The sequence below is a fragment of the Hyla sarda genome, chromosome 5 (assembly GCF_029499605.1).
Source record: "Hyla sarda isolate aHylSar1 chromosome 5, aHylSar1.hap1, whole genome shotgun sequence".
NCBI classification, from domain to species: domain Eukaryota; kingdom Metazoa; phylum Chordata; class Amphibia; order Anura; family Hylidae; genus Hyla; species Hyla sarda.
In genome coordinates this window covers 332,389,340-332,412,141 of record NC_079193.1, presented here as the reverse complement: position 1 = coordinate 332,412,141, position 22,802 = coordinate 332,389,340, and the positions used below count along the sequence as shown (strand labels likewise).

General features: G+C 40.1%; 1 protein-coding gene across 3 annotated transcripts in view; it reads left to right on the top strand.

Annotated features, from left to right (window-relative positions):
- The window catches only part of CPQ (carboxypeptidase Q), a 562,886-nt gene that overhangs the window by 453,470 nt on the left and 86,614 nt on the right, over nucleotides 1-22,802 (top strand). For all 3 annotated transcript variants that reach the window (XM_056522426.1, XM_056522429.1, XM_056522428.1), the window contains one exon: nucleotides 4,479-4,570. In XM_056522426.1, the coding sequence (XP_056378401.1) occupies nucleotides 4,479-4,570 (92 nt within the window). The remainder of the gene's footprint in view (nucleotides 1-4,478; nucleotides 4,571-22,802) is intronic.

Here is a 22,802-nt window from a genome sequence, read left to right as displayed (position 1 = left end):
TTCTTTTCAGTTTATTAATTTGATTTTTTCATTTTTTTGTGTTTATTTAATTTTTTCTTCATTATTATTATTTTCATTATTAAGTACTATTTTTTATTAATTTTTAATAGAGGCGTGCTTGGCTAGCTTTGCCACTTATGTATGGGGATGGGATCCTAGCCATGCAGTGCACACACTTAGCCCCTATTTTGTCTCTACATATGTGCAGCCTATGAAGGTATATTTACCCTTCACTAATATGACAGAGATTGTCCTGTTTGGATATGCGCATGCGCTTGTACTTTTTCTATATTTGCCCTTCAAAAAGTTTACTCTGTTTACTCGGTACTTATGCGCGTGTGCACAACTTTATTTGGGCGCACAAATGTGAACACGATGACACCCGATACATGTGATCTGTTTCTCAGCTGTGGATTGGTGGAATGATATGGCAGGGGCGGCACTATTGCGGACTGATCTTCCGGAACGCCAAGACGCCCGCACTGGATGCCGCACAAGGTTTACAGTAATGTAGATTTATTATATTTCAATTAATGGCTCCTTTGGTTGATATAGGTTTTTAAACTTTGTTTTTAACATTGTAACACTGTATTTGTGATTGCTATGGAATTGGGATTTATCACTGCACATCCTGTTGTTTTATGTATGTAGTCACTTTATATTGTACATTATATTCATTCTGTACCTTAAATTGCACAATTGCACTGATTAATTGAGAGTTATGAGTTTGCTGGGTATAAAAAGACACCAATGATCTGTTAGTTGCTTGAGAAAGATCCTGGAGAGGATCGAAACATCGCTGCTGTATTCACTTTTTTTGATGGAATAAAACATTTTTTTCAGTCTATGGAGTGCTGCACTTGATTCTATGCTTATGGACTTTTATGGACCGAGGGACTTGGTTCTTATGAGTGGCCTGCACCCTGCACCTTAATTCTTTTTTCAACCTAAGTGCTGTTATATTTGTTTGCCGTTTTATATATTCCGGCGTATAAGACGACATTTTAACCCTGACTTTTTTCGGAAAAGTCGGGGGTCGTCTTATACGCCGGGTATTGGGGTCCGGGATAGGAAAACGTATGACTATCTGCCCGGGCCGGCTACCGTGTGCGGGGGCCGGCCAGAGCAGATAAAAACTAATTACTGATACTTAAAACCAGGGTGTCTCCAGCTGTTGTGAAACTACAACTCTCAGCATGCCCGGACAGCCTTTGCCGGTCTGGGCATGCTGGTAGTTGCAGTTACACAACAGCTGGAGGCACCCTGGTTTTTAGTATAACGGGAGCAGATAATCATAGCTTTTCCTATGCCGGACATCCCTGTGTCCCGAAAGATCTTTTCGGGACATAGGGATGTCTGCCGGTGACTCACCATTCCACGACCGGCGCGCGTCCTCCTGCGGTCCTCCTCCGCTTCTCCGCCTCTATGGTTGTACGCACGGGACGTCAGTGACGTCCTCCTGCGACCATAGAGACGCAGGAGGACCGCAGGACCATCGCAGGAGGACGCACGCCGGCCGGGGCCTGGTGATTGACCGGCGGCGCGTCATCTTCTTCAGTGATCCGATCACCGCTCCTACAGGCCCGGGACTGCTGCTGTTGTCCATAGCAGTAGATGGAGGAGCGGTAATCAGAACACTGTGGGGGCAGTACAGACATACAACCTCCAGCCATACATTGTATATGGCTGGAGGCTGTATGTCTGTGAGGGGGGGGGGGGGGTACTGTCTACTAATGTGGGGGAGGTGCCTACTAATGTGGGGGAGGTGCCTACTAATGTGGGGTAACTCCCGACCTAATGTGGGGTAACTCCCGACCTAATGTGGGGTAACTCCCAACCTAATATGGGGGAAACTGCCTACTATTGTGGGGGAACTGTCGACCTAATGTGGGGGAACTGCTGACCTAATGTGGGGGAGCTGCCTACTATTGTGGGGGAACTGCCTACTAATGTGAGGGAGTTGGCAACCTAATGTGGGGGAACTGCAACCTAATGTGGGGGGAACTATACTGCCTACCTGATGTGGGGGGAACTACAAGGTACTGTACATCGCGGTAGAAGGGTTAGTCTTATACGGTGAGTATATCCCAAACTCTATATTTTAACTGTAAAAGTTGGGGGTCGTCTTATACGCCCAGTCGTCTTATATGCCGGCATATACGGTATATATATATATATATATATATATATATATATATATATATATATATAATCACAGAATGTTGCAGATGCAAAATCACAGAATGTTGCAGAATCTTGTAATACCTTTTTTATGTTAAACTAACAGATTCCAAAATTTTTCAAGTTGAAAGCATTTCTGAGCTCATAAGCAGAAAACACACAGGTAACATCTCACAAATATGTCGGAAATAAAACAACGGAGAATTCACACTAAGTTGGGCCATATATTGTCCAACTATAGGACCATATGTGTAATATGTAACCTATGTGTTTACATCTAAGAAGAAAAAGGCTGGAACAGCATGATCAATGACAGTTCACATTCAATATGAACGCAGTATAGCCGCACTCGATCAACACCAGCGAGCCATATAGGTGGCATCTACATCTATGCAGGGTAGCAGATATGACAAGGAAGATAGGACTTAAAGAGTGGTACTCACCAAGTCCAGGCTAATAACCTTAAATAGTCTTAAAAAGCACACATGACAAGATTACAGCAGGATGTGGTATCTGTACCATATCCTGCTGTAATCTTTTTAAGAAGATTAAAGATTATTGGCCTGGGCTTGGTGAGTGCCACTCTTTAATTCCTATCTTCGTTGTCGTAACCTCATGAAAGCTTGTGTCTAAAAAAGGTATTACAAGATTCTGAAACAAATATATAATGTAAGTAAGCACATCTATACAAATGTATATTTATACAAAACAATCCTGGTTCAGTTTTAGTTTGGAATTATCACTAGAATACTTCGACTGGTTCTCAGTTCTCTCCGAAGCGCTTTTCTTTTACGTTGCTAAGATATTTACTATATCAGTAAATTCCTTGTTTCAGCACAGATGTAAGGCAGCAGGACCTGCTGGAGAGATGACAGCGGTGTCTTACACTATACGAAAATAATTGGACTATTTGCCTGACCTATGGCCATTACTTGAGTTTCCCATGAAATAACAATCCTGAAGCATCTTTTCTCAAACCTTTTTTTTTAGTTATGCCATTCCTTTGTTATGCTTTCCAAACAAGGATGTATGTGGCATAGTGGCAGACCATGCAGCTGCTATGGGGCCCTTGGAGAGAGGGGGCCCCATCCTAATTGGTCCCAACTTTTTCTATTTATAAGAATAAATAACTACTCTGGCTAGGAACTGCATTATCAGAAAATTAATGGAGGGGGTCATGGAAAACAATGGAAAATAAATACCAACCCTTTCTGTCCTGGAGAGCAAAAGCATTATAGAAGGCCCGTTTCAATATTTGCTATGGGGTCCCCTTCCTACATCACTGTTCCTGAATGTTTATAGTTAAATTTATCCCATGCGAAAGTTTTTGGTCTCTACAAGGTCTGGCACAGTCTGACACTGCTATAATTTTATAGTGGGAGAAGGACTTCCACAGGGCGGTAGGGGATGTCGGCGCTGACCAAGATCGGAACACGTCTGGTGGGTAAAATAACTTTCTTTACTTTTCAAATGTAAGGCCTTTCACCACGCTTGCGCGGCTTCATCAGGCATGCCTGATGAAGCCACGCAAGCGCGGTGAAACGCGTTGCATTTGAAAAATAAAGAAAGTTCTTTTACCTACAGGACGTGTCCGATCTTGGTCAGCGCCGACATCCCCTACCGCCCTGTCGAAGTCCTTCTCCCATTGTGTTATGTCCAGGTCGGGGAGGCTGCAGCCCAGGCTTATTCTCTCACCCATGCAGACCATTGTTGTGTGTGAGCTCACACAACCGTCTCTGGTAAGGGTTTCTTATTACGCTAATCTGAACCCTACAGTGGCGAGTTTTACGCTATGGAGCGCACCTCCCTCTTGTTATAATTTTATAGTGTCACAGTGTGTAGGTACCCCCCAATTGGTAATACCTAGTTGTCAATCTATTAATACATGCCTAAGAGGAATAATACAATGCAGAGTAATGAGAAAATAGCTTTCAGACCTGTCCAGAGAGCTGACATCACACCATCGTGCTGGACGCATTTCGAGCGCATGCACTCGAAACGCGACCAACTTGTCTGACATTCATGCGGCATGGTAGTGTGATGTCTATCATGTAAATTTATTTTAATGTATTCAAATACAAACTAGCATTTCAGTAGTGCTGGATAAAGTTCCCCTTTCTTCAGCTATGCAGTGTACCTATAAATAATGTCACCATATACACAATATATTAATAATAATATTACTGTATACACCAATAAGGCCTCTTCGTGTTCCATGTTCTCACTGAAGTATGTCATTTTACTCCTGGAGGCTCCACATTAGACAGTATCACTCCAATATGTATTTCTTTTCTCAGGTCTCCGTCCTAAAAGAACAATTCGTCTGGTGCTATGGACAGGAGAAGAACAAGGAGGAGTAGGGGCCAGGCAGTATTACGATAACCACAAGGTAAGAGCAGATTACATGGCTGGCTGCATTATATGGCTTTTGAATATTTCACAAATGGTTGTAAATTTGGATAAATTAAAATTAAAGTTGTTACATAAAACCCCATAGCCCTTTAGATAGTATCCAATGAAAGACTCAGCATTTCGAGTTAAGAAACAGCAATGGATATTTATGGTTAGTAATAAAAAAATTTGTATGGAAGATGATCTAATATCCTGAGTTTAATAGTTGTCAGCACTTTGGTTTTGAATAATCACATGCAAATTAGTTTTATAGAGACTTTTGTGTCACACCTCATTGGAGCTATAGCACAGGCACCTGATGTACATAGCATATACATAACTGTAATACTATTGAGGTATAATTTTAGAGTCTCCAGTATCTTCTTATACCTGCAACCACAGTCCTGAATTCTGTCCTGCTGCTTCAGCCTTTGCTGCAGTTTCCACTCTTTCCACCAGCATGTGAGTACAACCTGGAACTTATAGGGCCATTGTGCACTTCCTAATGATTCCCTCTCCAATCCCTGCTTGGCACTCCCTATATAAAGCAGCTCCACCTGTTCCCTGATGTCTTACCAATAGTGTAGTTTCCTGCACTGCTTAGGTCGCTGAGCTATCTGCTGATTAAGTGTTCCTCACCATTACCTGACTACTGCACCTTGCCTTGTCTTATCCCCTGGAACCTGACCTGTCTCTCCTGTTATTGTCCTTGGACTGTTGACCACGAATCATGTCTGATTGAAGCTTGTTGCACCTTGTGGCACCTGTAGCCATCTTGGCTAGCTGTTCTCACAGCTTCTTCTATGAGCACCTATTCAGCTCTGCTGCGTCTAACGCTATGTATAGTGTCAATTTGCCCCATTCTGCTGCCTTCCTGGCCAGCTGCCACTTGTAGCACAGTGGGTCCACGTGGTGCGCTAGGAGGTGTTTTAAAGGAACAATTAAGCATCCTTAACAAAAATCAACTGGCATTACGAATATTTGTTCTCAACACTAGTGATGTCACCCCAAAGAATTAATTCACATCCAAACTGAAAATTGTAGTCTTTAAAAACATTGAAGTATACAAGATTTCTATTCCATGAGGTGACTGAACCATATATTGGTAAAAAGTTGGTGTGTCAATAATGATGCTCACTGGCGTAATTTTACATTTTACCTGGAATTATCCCAAAATAATAGCTAATAAAATAAGCTTGAAGTTGAGTAATGTCATTAAGAAGGCATAAAGCTGTGTCAGATTTCTTCCAGTGTAGGAATGTTGTTGGCTGCACATTTTGGGTGGTGTCCTTGCCCTGTTGTCCCTCAGCAAAAAGCAGTTACAGGGAAACTTGCTGTTTCTAAGAAACATGATGTACATAGAAATGAAGCTGCAAAATTTTGTAATTTTATAAATCTCAGGTCATTTATAAGGACACTAAGAGAACAATTTAAAGGGGTACTCCACTGGGAAAAATTTTTTTCTTAAATCAACTGGTGCCAGAAAGTTTGTAAATTACTTCTATTCAAAATTCTTAATCCTTCCAGTACTTATTAGCGGCTGTATACTACAGAGGAAATTATTTTCTTTTTGGATTTCTTTTCTGTCATTACCGCAGTGCTCTCTGCTGACACCTTTGTCCATTTTAAGAACTGTCAAGTAGGAGCAAATCCTCATAGAAAACCTATTCTGCTCTGGACAGTTCCTGACATGGACAAAGGTGTCAGCAGAGAGCACTGTGGTTAGACTGGAAAGAACAACACAACTTCTTCTGGAGCATACAATAGCTGATAAGTACTGGAAGGATCAATATTTTTTAATGGAAGTAATTTACAATTCTGTTTAGCTTTCTGGCACCAGTTGATTTAAAAAACATTTTTTTCAAGGGGAGTATCCCTTTAACAACAAAATATACACAAAGCTCTAATGCAAACATTGCAACATATCAATGAACAACAATCCATGAAGATTGTTATGACTTGGAACCCACAAAAAATACATGTTTAGTGTAAAGTTATTGTAATGTGTCTGTCCGTATTGTTGCAGCTCATGCCCATTTTCTTAACTTATTGCTGGTGTCATGTTTTCCATATAGGAATGCGTTGAGCAGCGAAAGGGGCAGTCCAACACTTATCCTCTATCCACAGGAGGGAAGATAAGTGACTGATCATGTGGACTTCAACCACTAGAACCCCCTTCGATGTCAAGAACAGGGACCTGAGTCTTGCCTTGAAATGGTGCTGCAAGTCACACATGCACGTTGCAGCTCTAATTGTCTATAGAGCTGCCAAAGATAGCCACCCAGTCACCCCAACTGGATCAGACACATTTACTATCTAAGAACTGGTATGGGCTTAAAAAAAAAAAAGGGAGCCACAACTCCAAGACTGGGTTCATACAGAGTATATTGTTCAGCATTTGGTTCTCATTTTGGATCTTATTTTGGTCTATGACATCCGCTAAAGCACGAAATGGGTCTAAAACACAGAAAAGGGTGCAAATCTACTCCTAGTTCTGCCAAAAAAAATTACTGACCACTACTACGTGGGAACCCAGCTTAAGAAGCCCAGAATTTTTTAGTCAAACCTACAGGACCGTAGTTCTCACCACCAACAGGGTTTAAGCTGCGCCAGTCTACCATTAGGCTAAGGCTACTTGGTGACATGTGTTGAGCAATAGAAAATTGCAAAGTCCCGATACCAAAATATTTGTGCAACTTTTAATCCGAGTTGCTATTGCACAACTTTATTACAGTTAAAATTTGGCTGTTAAAAATATTAGCAAAATTGCAGAAAAGTTATAAGCAGGTTGTGGTTGCATGCGACTTGCATTGCGGCCAGCTGTGGAAGTTGCATGTGAATTGTGACCACAAATCCAACAAAGATGGATTTTTTTTGCTACTTCTGCAGTCTCTGTATATCGCATGTTGCAATGTTACACCATTCACTGACATTAGAGTGCGACTTTGCAATCTTTGTGTCCCGTGGCCAATGTGGCTTTGTAGCTCTAGCCTTAGAAAGAGGCTGAACAATAGAGCTACGTGGCAGGTGTACCACGAGGAAATATTTTATATACCAAACCACACAGTCCTGATAAATGAAGTGATGCAGGTACTAGACAAGACAGTGTGATTGCTGTTATAATCTTCATAATCATTACTGTGTAGTCACCATTATGTTGATAAAACTGTGTAGGTTAACAGAGAAAATATTTTAAATTACAATTAGGGTAGAATAACAATGGCCCCCAAAGGTCTTTTCTTGTTAGGAATTTTGTAATAACAAAAAACTAATTAAGAAGAATATAAAACTGTATTATCGTTTTCTTTTATGCTATAAAAGCATCAAATAAACATAAAAAGCATATACTATACATTGCACCAGCCCAGATGCAATTCTCCAAATTACAAATTATGAAATATATTTAAAAATAGGGCAAACACTTTGTAATCGAATAGAAGAAAATATAACTTTTTGACTGTAAATAAAAAAACAAATTTGAATCTGTTTGTTTGATTGCATGATGTAAATATAGGGGAAATCAATAGGGTCCAGTAAACAGACTAGTGGATTGGCCCGGGGGCAACAGAGGATTGGTAAAGTGAGTATTGCTACTTTTCTTATTTTATACAATTATCAGCTGTTTGAAAAATAAATTAGGTTGGATTTGCTCTTTAATAAATTCTGCTTTTCTTTCTCAGGAACAGATAAGTGTGGAAGAGCAAAGTTATTTTTACAGCTAGAAAAACTTATAGGTATTACTCCCCTGACTTGTTCACAATGTTATTTTCGGTTTGGTCCTGTCTGATGTCCAAGTTTCTTACAACATTACATCATTTTTAATTATTTTGAACTGCTTGAAGTTTTCTGATAGTAGTGACCTATATATAAAAAGAATGTGTGGAACATTTCATTGTGTGACTGTTAGGTGCGTTTTGGTTTACATCCTGGAGTTCAGTTTATTTTTATTTTCTCATCCGCATCTGAAGTCCTGTTTTGCAGAAGTGACATTATAAAATCTGATAGATCAGTTTCCATTCAGAGAACCCTGTTTGGTAAACAATGAAATGATAGAACAAAGAACCAAAATAGATTGAACAAAAACAAAGTATAATGCATTGACTTTATAAGTCTACCTCCGATTATCAACACCTTCTGTGAATTAATAGTACAAGGGAAGATGAGAAACTTTGTAATAAATCCTTAAGATTAAGAAAGAGTGACATCTGCTGGAGGGGAAATGTGTGAGAAATCCTTACCATCTGCACCTCCAATGGACACGGCAAAACGAAATGTGAAAAGAGCCTTTGTGGTTTGTTTAGAGATATTGTCCTGTCGTTAACTCTACGCTTTTGGCTGAACTTCAGTCTTCTGAAAGATAGCGTCACATTATCCTTAAAGGGGTACTCTACCCCTAGACATCTAAGCCTCTATCGAAGGATAGGGGATAAGATGTCTGATCGCAGGAGTCCCGCTGCTGGGGACCCCTACGATCTCTGCTGCAGCCCCCTGAGTCATCAGCTCTCCAGAGCTACGTTTGCTCAGTGGCTGATAACTCACAATACAGGGACCGGAGGTTCGTGACGTATTGGCTCTGTCCCCTCATGATGTCACACCCTGCCCCTTAATGCAAGTCTATGGGAGGGGGCGTGACTGTTGCCCCGCCCCATAGACTTGCATTAAGGGGCCCCTGTCATTAGCCACGGAGCAAACTTAGCTCCGGAGAGCTGATGACTCTGGGGGCTGCAGCAGAGATCGTGGGGGTCCCCAGCAGCGGGAACCGTGGGGGTCCCCAGCAGCGGGAACCCTGCGATCGGGGATAAGATGTCTAGGGGCGGAGTACCCCTTTAATGTCCTCTGGTACAATGAATTAGTAGAAGAAAAAGGTAATTATTCACAGCGCTGCTCCTCGGACATGAACAAGAACTATAACATCTGTTAATGTTCTTAAAGATTAATTTATTAGGCACAAAACAATGCGTTTCCAGTCTGTAACGGACTCTTCATCAGGCTAGTGCATCCACTAGCCTGACAAAGAGTCCGTTATGAACTGGAAACTCGTTGTTTTGTGCCTAATAAATTCATCTTTAAGAACATCAACAGATGTTTTAGTTCTTGTTCATGTCCGAGGAGCAGCGCTGTGAATAATTACCTTTTTCTTCTACTAATTGAGTATAATCTTTGGGGAGAGCAAGTCCTCCACCGGATGAACTACAGCAGCAGGTCCCATTGTGGAAATAGATGTATGTCTTCATAGGTGTTGTGCTCTGAGCGCAACACAACTAGGTAAGTGCAAAAATGTTTGCACCTACGCTTTATTTATTTTTCATCTGAATATATTGCACTAGGGGCGCGTTTTCTCTTTTTCTTATTTTCCCTCTGGTACAATGAAGAATTTTTAGAGGGTTCTATAATGGAGAGCCCCTAAGAAGCCCAGCAACCCCAAACCATAACATTTCCTGCCCATCTTTACCGTTGATATCAGGACCTTGCAGTAAAATACTATTATTGGGTTTTGCCGAGCATGTCTTCTGGTACCATCTTTGCTTCATCTGTCCAGAGCACACTGTTCTAAAGGTTCATGTGCGATTTCTATTTTTGATATTGGGCAGAGCAGGCTGCCTCTGGCACACCTGCCATGTAGATTTGATTTGTTTAGCCACATTCTAATGGCGAACTGATGATAGCGAGAGCTATATTCCCTGTAGATCTGATGATGAAATTCTGGGCTTCATAGGCTGGGTTCACATCTATTTTAGTTGGCAAAGATTTTTATAGAATTCAAATTATATGTTAATATCAGTAGCCAACATGCGTAAGATGGTATAAAGAAAATCTTGTTTAACAGAACAAGCCAAAAAAAAAGCTAATAAATACACAAACAACATCATGGATAATAAGGCTGCCGAAGCGATCCGAACAAACATATTAAAGAGGACCTGTGGTCATTTATTAAAACACTATGTAGTGATATGTATACATTCTTTAGGGGAGAGGGGGCTGATCACATACTTTTTTTTACTGTTGTTATAAAAGCCCCTGGCCCAGATAAGCCCAACTATACCTCCAGCACATCATAATTATGCTCACCCATCCAACGGATTCAGAAATCTGTCAAATGGAACTAAAACACCTCATTGACCAACCATAAAAAGGAATGTGATCAGACCTTCATAGAGTTTTTTTAAAATGAACACAGATCCTCTTTAATAGGGATGGGAGGGGAAGAGAAAAAATGGTACCCGCTTCCTGCCACCCATCGCACCCAAAGGAATCAATGGGAGAACCTATGTAGTGGGAGCAGAATAATCCAAGCAGGACTTCCAAACCCAGCAAATACCTCATTTTTATCTTAAAGAATACTCTGCAAACAATCATTCACCATAATCCAGTTTAGTTTACTTATGACCAACTCCAAAGGTATCACCGCCTTCTTCAATGAGGTTGCAATAGCGATTTTAGCCACCAGAAAAAAGAAAGCAAATGTATAAACATATTTGGGACCCACGGCAATTTCTCATTCAATTAGGCATAGGTAGGGACAGCAGAAGGTTCACCTGAGTGATAGAATAAAGCTTATTGAATATTTTCCAGAAATGCCTCACCTTAGTTTATTCCCATCAAGCATGTAAGGGATGCCCCTGGACCCACAATTTTAGAAACATGATGAAGAATAACCAGGAACCATGGCCATGATTAAGACTGTGTCCCAGTTAAAATGCATTGGTTGTTATTTATACTGTAGAGGTGCGGTGTTTTTCCATTTTATGGTTTTAATCTACACCTTGCTGGACTACCTGCTCTTTCATTAAAACGAACCTGTCACATTGAAAATGGAGTCCAGTCTGCAGGCATCATGATATAGAGCAGAAGGACCTGAGCAGATTGATATATAGTTTTGTTATAAAGGTTTCAGCATAACTTGTCATCTTTTCATTTAAATCTCTCCTTATTATGTGCCTGGTGGGTGGTCCCTCTCAGTGATTGATAGCTTTTAATCACTGAACCGAACTGCCCACAGGACTCCTAAGACATGATGTTAATAGGTGAGTATTCACGTTTTAATCCAGTTCATTGCTAGTGTGAAATAACAGCGTCATATATATCATGACATAACATACTGACAAATCCTTTCCCGGAATTATTTACTCATTGTCTTGCCGTAACTCAGGATCAATGTTTCTGTGTGCGGACCACTCATATGCATGTAATTTGGCTTCTTATACCTTTTAATCTCCTCTAGTCATAAGTTGCAAGCATTTGCCAAATCTCACACTAAACCCTGGACAAATATACTGCCATTTTATTATGTGTTTGTGTAATCCACCTACTGACGCTTCCAGTGGTGCAGCCAGCAGGTCACGTAATGAGGCTTCTGACAGATGTCATCTTTGTCTTAGGACGTTGAATGTCTAATGTCACCCTGAGTAATCTGTGCAAATAGGCCCGACTAATTATTCTTGGCAAAGGTCACCCTATAGTAATATTGGGCACTTGTTAGCAGCTTGAATGACTAATGTAGAGTAATCCTGTGATCTTGTATAATAAGCAGAGCACTGTACTATGAGCAGATCATAATATTGCACTGCATTATCTGAATGGTCTGCTCATGTAAAAAGGCGGCAGCATAATCTTTATATGAGAATGTCACATTAAATAAAGTACTGTTTTCCATGCCTGGGAACGTTACCTTTAGATTTAGAGGTACCAGACACACCTCACAGGCTCATGGTGCAGCACAATTTCTGTCTGCATGGTTTTTAAATGACTTTCTACCTCATAGGTTCAGTATATACTTTGTATGTAGACTATATTTTTGTTCTAAATTTGTCTCAACATTTAGTGCAGTGTCATGTAGTGCAGGGAATAGTGCAGCTCTGAGCTTACCCAAGACTCCCTTCCCTGCCTACTTGCGTATCCGCCCTAAACAGCGGATCCACAACTGGGCGCCAGTCCTTCTGCTGGACCAAAGTACAGGGGCAACACAAGTTAAAACAATAAACAGAACTGTACGGAGGTCAGGATATGAAGCTTTAACAATTTAGAACAAACAGACAGAAAACCAGGATAACATATATTGGCAGTGATGCAAAGTATTAACAAACAGATATCAGGAAGATATATTGGCAGGTATATAGACTACTGCCTATCAGCTTCAGAACCAAAGCAATGTACTGCAGGTGTGAGAGAAATGACAAAACAGGTTACCAAAGGATATAGCAGCATGTTCACTAGAAATGAAGGTGAGTTAACCAGAAACTGAAGTCAGGACACTATACAGATCAGGATACACAGGTCCTCAATCGCACAAGACTAAACGCAGTAAAACAACATCAGGTATAGGGGCAAGAAGCAATGGATTAGGACCCATACCATTCGAAGCACAAGACAAGAACAAGTCTGAATACACATTAAAGTGTACTCAGGATTCTATACAGATCAAAATACACTGGATGACACAAGACTAACATAGTAAAACGACACCATTAACCCCTTTTTTCTGTTTTTGCACTTTCGTCTTTTCTTCCTTACCTTTTAAAAATCATAACCCTTTCAATTTTGCACCTAAAAATCCACATGTTGGCTTATTTTTTGCGTCACCAATTCTGCTTTCTAATGACATCAGTCATTTTACCCAAAAATCTACAACGAAACGGAAAAAAAAATCATTGTGCGACAAAATGGAAGAAAAAACGCCATTTTGTAACTTTGGGGGGCTTCCGTTTCTACGTAGTACATTTTTCGGTAAAAATGACACCTTATCATTATTCTGTAGGTCCATATGGTTAAAATGATACCCTACTTATATAGGTTTGATTTTGCGTACTTCTGAAAAAAATCAGAACTACATACATGAAAATGTATGCGTTTAAAATTGTCCTCTTGTGACCCCTATAACTTTTTTGTTTTTCCACATACAGGGTGGTATGAGGGCTAATTTTTTGCGCCGTGATCTACCATTTTTTTTGATCGGACTTTGTGATTGCTTTTTATTTATTTTTTTATGGTATAAAAAGTGACCAAAAATACGCTATTTTGGACTTTGGAATTTTTTTGCGCATACGCCATTGACCATGTGGTTTAATTAACAATATATTTTTATAGTTTGGACATTTACACACGCGGCGATACCACATATGTTTATTTTTATTTACACAGTTTTTTTTTATGGGAAAAGGGGGGGGGATTCCAACTTTTATTAAGGAAACTTTGATCTCCGCGTCTAAAGAGTTAATGCCGGACATGAGCCTGATCGGCGATGTCCGGCACTAGCGTGGGTCCTGGTTGCTTATAGCAACCAGGACCCACCGGGTATGATGCGCGCTCACCTCGTGAGCGCACATTATATGTGGGGACGCGCATATCGACGTTCATAAACATCCATATGCGCTAAGGGGTTAAAAAAGGTTGTGCTGGCTGTCTCAGGTTTTTGTAAAACAACACCAGGTATAGGGCCAAAGTAAGAGGCAATGGATCAGGAAACATACCATGGTGCAACTCAAACAGGCCTGAATACAAGTCAAGATACTATACAGATCAGGATACAAACTAAACAGGTTTAAAACAGACCATGAGTACAGACAGATCACAGAACAAACAAAAGAATAGCCTAAAAGCAAAACAAACAGGTCAGAACTACAAAAGCCATGGCTAAATCAAAGTAAGGCTCCTTTCACACTATAGAGGTTCACCCGTTATATACACACATTATTATGTATTCTTTAACGTACGTTTAATAACGAGTGTTATATTGATAACGGGTGAATGTATTCTAAAGTACGTCTAACGTACGTTAACAAATGTTTCTGTTTTGACCTGTTATTACCCATTATTAGCGTCCGTTAAGAATTCACCCTTTTTTGACCTCTCCTACCTGTTACACCTTGCAACACCTGAAGCTCTGCCTCCTACTCCAAGGGGAAGGTATAAAAGGGTGCCACAATGATCCGGCTGCAGTCTGAATTTCAGCATTGAGAGGGAGAGTATTGTTTGTTGGATTTCTTGCTGTCAGACTTTTTTACCTTTGCGATTTCACCATGTTTCCTACGCACCTTTCATACAGTTTTGATGTGCTGCCTCCTGCTGACTTCCTGACGAAAAGAGGGGGTGGAACACGGGGGTGTGAGCACTACACCATGTGACTTCTGGCTTTACTGAGCATGCTCAGTAAAACTAACGGACGTTATTATAACGGGCATTAATGGGTGCATTTGCTAACGTCCGTCAGCCATAGACTTCAATTAAAAAATAAAAAAAACGGACGTTAATTTACATGTTTCTCGTGACAGGCAAAAAATTTGTGCTTTACACGTTTTTTCTCCCGTTGCAAATAACGCCCATTATTAATGACGTGCTATAACGGGTCATAAGGTGGAATATAAAAACACCATAGACTTGAATGGGGGTTTAACGCACGTTTAATATAGCTTTTCTAACGTGTGTATATAACGGGTGAACCTCTATAGTGTGAAAGGAGCCTAACAAGTCAAAACAGAAACAGACAGAGAATCATGAGAAAATCGTCTATTTGAGAGATCACAAAAAAGCTGTAAAAATGTAACTGCATGTAACAATCGTACCTGACCAGGCTTTGCTTGCTGCATTCTGGTCAGTGTGGAGTTACAGGTCCAGGCCAATCAGCAACTGAGGAGGGGTATTTGATACCACTTTTCCAGATCTGTGGCTCCACACCATTCTGTCTCTGAACTCTACAGTCCAGTTTTTCTCATGGCTTGGCTTTTGCTCTTATGCATTGTCAGCTGTGAGACCTTATATAGACCAAATTAAACTTAATTTACCACAGTTAAAATACGTACATCCATGCCAAGTTTTAGTCTTAAATTTTTGGTAAATTTCAAGCATTCAATTTTCACATTCTCATTATGGGGAGTATTGAGCGCAGAATGATAATTAATTTAATGGAGAACTATAGTGAAAATGTTTTCTTTACCTCTGTGCCCAGGCTGCAAAACTAAAAAAACAAACGTTAACTCACCTTCCAACGTTCCCCTGTTGCGCCAATATTGGTGTCCCGGTCCTCCGGTGCTGGTCTTCTTCCTGGGGACGGTGACTCATACTGTGCTCATCGTATTGCCGGCCGCAGTGATGTCCCCTTCGGCCGGTGATAGGCTGAGCGCACTGTCATGTGAGGAGCCCAGGCAGCAGGGAGAAGGAGGGGCCCAGACTCCTTACATGACAGTGCGCTCATCCTATCACCAACCGAGGTGGGACATCGCTACGGCCGGCGATACGCTGAGCACAGTATGACTCACCGTCCTCAGTAAGCAGAAAGAAGATCAGCACCAGGGGATCGGGACACCGATATCGGCACAATGAGTGAACGAAGGAAGGTGAGTTAAAGTTTTTTTTCTTTCGTTTTTGCAGCCCAGGCACAGAGGTAATGTAAACATTTTCACTACAGTTCTCCTTTAATTAATTTAATTTTAACTGCATAAAACCGCAACATAACATTATGTGTAATAAGTGAGAGGGTCTGAAAACTTTCCAAATGCCTTGTATTACTTCAGTAAAGGTTATTTTTCTTTATTTTTTTAAGTGTAGTTTTAAGTGTTTATTTTTTATTACAAATATTTCCAATCTAAACTATATTCTGTATGTTTGTTCTTATCTGCCAGCCAAGCTATAGATATTAATGTTTTGAAGTTTTTCTAGGCATGCATTAGATTGAATTACTAGGGTGCTGGGTGGCTTGGAATGTTTAAGCCATTAAAAGGACCCTGGGAAAAGAAGCAGAAGTTGGAAGCCACAAAGGCATAAAAACAGCTTCCCGGCCAATTGTCGAAAAAGTGCCAGTAGTTGTTTTAATGTTGAAAGACCTAAACTTATAAAAGCTTTAGGCAAAATTCATTAGAAGCAGCTGGACCAACAGTCAATCTATTTATAAGAAGTTTACAATGTAATCTTATTTTACTTGAACTACTTACAGAAGTGAAAAGCCATTGCAAGCCTATTTTTGATAAGCCCTCACTGCATTTTTAATCCTTGCTTCTCAAAATAATATGGATGATGGTTTTGCCTGTTTTTGAGCAGGAAATACACTATATATTTATCCCTCTACCTCCTAAACTTGGCAGCCTGCTTGTATTGTTAATGGACCGCTACCAAAAACATTACATAAAAGCCCTTTAACTGCACATTAAAGGTGTTGCTGAATAGGATTAGAAAAACATGGCTGGTTTCTTAAAGAATCAATGCTACGCATGTCCGTGGACTGTGTGGTATTCTAATTCATCTCTATTAAATTAAATTAAATGAAAATGAACTGCAATACCACACAGAACCTGTAGACAGGCGTGTCACTATTTTTGAAAGGAAACTGCCATTTTTTCCAATCATAGATAACTCCTTTAATTTTCTTTCAGAGGTGTATTTGCCTCAAGTTACCATTTTGCTGGCAGAAGGTCCTTGCTGTAAACATTAAAGCGCATGTCTTAGGCCCGCGAGATCTTCAACTCCAATGTGGGAAGGCGCAGTTGCCAAAACAACCACTCCACACTCAGCATATGTCTGTGCATGAGCCCTCTTTAAATTAACGGGACTTGGCACGGTACTTTGCTAAGCGTTTTCAGACATCTTAATTATTTCCCCACTGCTATGATTTCCTAATGCTGCCTATGTTTCCCATGAACCCTCTGGCTTTGCAGTGACAGATGGGATGATGTATCATCACTGCTCTTGCTTTAAGTCCCATCTATGTACAGTAAGTAATAGCTCATCTGTCCCCAAACTCACACTGTAGACCTCTTTTATGTCATACAGCTGCAGCCTGTCTCTCCTTCTCTCTGTTACTTTCCCCTGGTCTCATAGGGTTAGCCACAGCAGTATACAAATAGAGGTGGTTGGGGAGGTGTAGGGTCTGAGCTGCCTGGAGGAATCTCCTAGCTTACTTTCACAAGAGGTCAGCTGACCCAAGACAGACCACTTTTTGTGACACAGAAATCTGTGTAAAATTGTGGTCACATGTCCTAATTACCGTAATAAAATGTATGTCTAAGGCTGAGCAAGGATGAAACAGACGACAAGGCTGGAATACTATGGGAAAGTATGCTTTAAATGGTCAAAAAAACAAACAAACAAGTTCATCTGTAAAGGGGTACCCATCAATACAGATCAAAGCATCTGCAGCGCTGCGGTCACTAAAATGGATGATCGGATCGCCCACAGTGCTGCCGCGGAGATCCGATCATCCAGAACGGCAGACGAAGGTCCCCTCACCTGCCTCCGCTGCCTTCCACGGGTCTTCTGCTCTGGTCTGAGATCGAGCAGACCAGAGCAGAAGATGACCGATAACACTGATCAGTGCTATGCCCTATGCATAGCACTGAACTGTATTAGCAATCGAATGATAGCTATAAATAGTCCCCTATGGGGATGTGGTGTCCCACTACAGGTACATAGTCCTGTATTACCTGTAGGCCCTGTCAGGTTGAGTCCCTCAGTGACCTGGGGGCTCCCCTGCAGGGACTCATTGTGTAATCTTGCTAGCTTATTAAATGTGGTGTATGTTACCTTAAGACCATAGATAGGATTCTAATGTATAGATAGTATATAGGACCTTTGGAGGACTCCAAGGTCCTGTGTGAGTAAGCTGATCACGTTATGTTGTGCTGTTATATGATTTGTTGCAACATGTAATCCCAGAGATCAACAGGTTTAACCCATGACCCACAGCTTGACCAATGGGCTATAGTCCAGCCCCCTCACTATATAAGGGGTAGCCATCTTTAATTCAGTATCTTTGAGTCAAGTGCTCATAGCTGTAACATCTAAGCTATTGCTGAAGCAGCTACCAGAAAATCTTAGAGACCAGTGTTCAGCATCTGGAGTTCCACAAAGCTACAACTCTCCAGTAAGTCTATGTCTGCTGTCACTGAAGTTAGTCAAGTCCTGTCTAATAACAGTCAAGTCTAAATTACAAGTCCAAGTCAAGTTAATTACAAGTATTGGTCCAGCAAGCTGCAAGGTCCCCGGGGTACAGGTCACATCTCTGGGACAATCTGGCCATAGCTGTGAAAATAATTACACCTGTCTTCAGTTCAGTAAAGCCTTTGTTTTCCCATAACTGACTGTGGACTCTTTATTCACTGCTAGCCCATGGGATTACGGAGAATCCAGACGTGTGGTGTTCCGGAACCTGAAAATCACACTGGCATCACGAACACATAGGGGTTAATACCATCCGACCCCTGGGGTTAATAACATCTGATCCCACCACTCAATGCAAAACCCGTGGGCCTGCCACTACTCATTATAGTGACACACCACAGGGACTATTAAAGTGTAAAAATAAAAGTGAAAAATAGAAGTAAAAAAAAAAAGAAAAATCCCCTCCGAAAAAAAATGTAAATTGTCAGTTTTTCCACATTTTACCCCCAAAAAGTGTTACATTTTTTTTCTAAATACCATATTTGGTATCGCCACGTGCGTAAATATCCAAACTATTAAAATATGATGTTAATTATCCCGCATGGTAAACGTAAAAGAAAAGTCCAAAATTGCTGCTTTTTTAAAACATTTTATTCCAAATAAAATAGATAAAAAAATGTATTAAGAGTTTTATATATGCAAATGTGGTATAAAAAAAAATTGCAGATCACGGCGCAAAAAATGAGCCCTCATACAGCCACTTATACGGAAAAATGAAAAAAGTTATAGGTCAGCAAAATAGCGGGATTTTAAATGCACTAATTTGGTTAAAAAGTTTGTGATTTTTTTTAAGCGGTATAATAATAGAAAAGTATGTAATTATGGGTATCATTTTAATCGTATTGACCCAGAGAATAAAGTAAGCCTGTCATGTTTACCGTAAAGTGTACAGCATGAAAACGAAACCTTCCAAAATTAGCAAACTCGCTCTGTGCGTAATGACCGGCGATACAGGGGCCGGAGCATCGTTATGTCATTGCTCCGCCCCCTTAATGCAAGTCTATGGGATGGGGCGTGATGGCCGCCACGCCCCCTTCCATAGACTTGTATTGTATCGCCGGTCATTACGCACAGAGCGAGTTTGCTCTGTGCAGTAATGAGAGCGGGGTGCTGCAGCGGAGATCCCAGGGGTCCCCAGTGGCGGGACCCCTGTGATCTGACATCTTATCCCCTATCCTTTGGATAGGGGATAAGATGCTACGGGCATAGTACCCCTTTAAGGGGTCAAAATTACTAATTTCGTGCACAAAGTTATAATTTTTTAACAGAAGTAAAACAAAATCAACCCTATATAAGTTGTATATCATTTTACTTATGGACCTTCAGAATTAAGATAAGGTTTCATTTTTACCTAAAAGTTCACTGCGTGGAAATGGATGCCGCTTAAAATTACAAAATGGTATTTTATTTTCAATTTTGTCCCACACATAATTTGTTTTTGGTTTCGCCGTAGATTTTGCGGTAAAATTATTGATGTCATTACAAAGTAGTGATCCCTCAACTTACAATAGTTTTAACATACAATGGTCTTTTCTGGACCATTGTAATTTGAAACCAAACTTAACATACAATTCTACAGACAGTCCAGATCTGCGAAACATTTCAATGGCCGGAAGAACCGACCAATCAGAATGGGCATTCACTGGTAAAACATATCTATTACTGAAGTGCATACACTGACAGGTGTCTGGTAGCGCCTCCTACAGTACAGGGAGATATTACATGTTCTGTACTCTCTACCTGTGCCAGCGTTAGCTGCTCCTTTGGACACCAGGTGAGGGCGGCTCCATGTTGCTTTTTTAGGACACTGTGTACCATACAGGAACCTGAAGAAGCTCCTGTCCTCTACATAGACAGTGATTACAGCTCCCAGCAGATCTTTCTTACTTTTATATGTAAGGAGTTGTTTTATCTCTATTAGTTATCTACTTATTTTTCTTTAATCCTCACTTTTTCCTATTTTTGGATGACATTTTGGGGCTTCATGGTCGTCCTGGAACCAATTAATATTGTAACTTGAGGGACCACTGTAAAATTGAAAAGGTAACCGTTCTCTAGTAAGATCCTTGTATATATAGTGTATGGGAGCTTGTTGTGTGCAATGAATCAGATATATTACTTGTATATACAGTATTGATGTTGTATCCAATCAGTAGAAAATAGAAATCAAATTACATGATTAAAATCTACACATTTATTTAGTATATGATTATAAACTCGAGCTGTCTGCAGGACCCTTGCAGAAGTATTTAAACGTAAATAAAAATATTTCATAAAAAAACATAAACATTATAATAAATGTATAAAACAGAATATAGTACTGCCACTTAAGTATAAAAATGAGTCCTGGTCAAAGCTTATCTAAGGGGATATTGCAAAGGTATAATCGTTCTAGTTCCTGAAAGATAAGTAGAAAATCTTGTTTTCTGATCCTGGAAAAGCAGAGTGATGTTACAATTAGATGATGTGCATCCGTTGGTGGTATAGTAGAATCCTGTAGTGGAAAAAAGGCGATAGGTGCTATGCACCGTACTGTAGATGGTATGTCCTATTTGATATTGTGTATCCGTTGGTGGTACAGTAGTAACCTATGCAGGAAACCTGTTGGAGGAAAAGGGTGCGGGCTGTGCACTGATTACCGATCCCAATGTTCGGTCCCGCAGCGCTCACACTTACCTGCCTATGGTTCCAGCCGGATAGTGGTATCGTCTGTCCTGGTTGGCGATCGACTGTCGCCGGCGAGCCTGGGGAGGGAGAGATCGCTGTGTGATGTCTGGAGTCAGAGGAGTCCTGTAGATGTTGCAGGCGGTGTCTTCCACATGGGTTTAGCGTGCCGGGTGCGAAAGTCCTGTCTTTATGTCGGATGTGGATAAACTTAAAAGATCTTGAAGTGGCAGTGCTATATTGCTAGTAGGCTAGATACTTTCCGGAGCGTGCTATGCTTCTTTTTCAATAGCTGTGCATGTTTAAAATGGAGATGTGGTGGCTTTTTATAAGGATACTTTGGGTCTGATTGGATAATGGTTCACAGGTTGACAATAAAACCTGGAATGGATTAAAAGGGGGGTTGGTATTGGTTAGATATGGCATGAAATGGTGATAAGGTTGGGAATTGGACTACTATATATTTAAATAAAATATGTAGCTGTATTTCAACAATAAAGAAGACACATAAGGTGAAAAATACATAATAATTACATTAAAAAGTTAAATTATGCATATATAGCAATAAAAGAAATAAAAGAATTATAGGAAATGAGGTTCACATTGGAATGGAGTTGATCATGGGTACATGTATATAATGAATGGTGTATATCTAAAGTAGTATATACCTTTAGATGTGGCATTATTTTAGAAAGACATAATATATGGACTTAGTATATAAAATAAAATAAGATTATGGTGACCTAATAGATATATATATTTAGAGGGAAAAAAATAATAATTAAAGGGGTTATCCAGGAAAAAACTTTTTTTATATATCAACTGGCTCCAGAAAGTTAAACAGATTTGTAAATTACTTCTATTAAAAAATCTTAATCCTTTCAGTACTTATGAACTTCTGAACTTAAGGTTGTTCTTTTCTGTCTAAGTGCTCTCTGATGACACGTGTCTCGGGAAACGCCCAGTTTAGAAGCAAATCCCCATAGCAAACCTATTCTAAACTGGGCGTTTCCCGAGACACGTGTCATCAGAGATTACTTAGACAGAAAAGAACAATCTTAACTTTAGAAGCTCATAAGTACTGAAAGGATAAGGATTAAGATTTTTCCTGGAGCCAGTTGATATATATAAAAACGTTTTTTCCTTGAATACCCCTTTAAAAAAATGTAATAATTTTTTTTTATTATAAAAAAATATGAGAAACAATTATAAAAAAAAATGAAAAATTACAATGGGAAATAATGAAAAATTGGAAAATGGAGCTATAAGGAGACAGCTTAGGTGGGGATCTAGATGTATGTATACAGATGCATATATTCAAGGATGACAAAATATTACATGAAATATAGCATTATAATCACAAATTAGTTTTACCTTTCAATACCGCTCCTCGCCAAGTTAAATAAATGATCAATAAACATTGGCACTTACTGCAAACAGTTAAAATATTAGGACCAACACTACCATCACAAGCCCCCATTGTATTTACAAGGTCACCCAATCTAGGCCTCAAAATTGCTCCCACAACAAAAACCACAAAAACCATACGTCAACATAACCACCAATCAACGTTATCAGATGCAAAAGGTTTTTTAAGATGCATGTAATGCAATAACTGTAAGATCACCACCTTCCCCAAC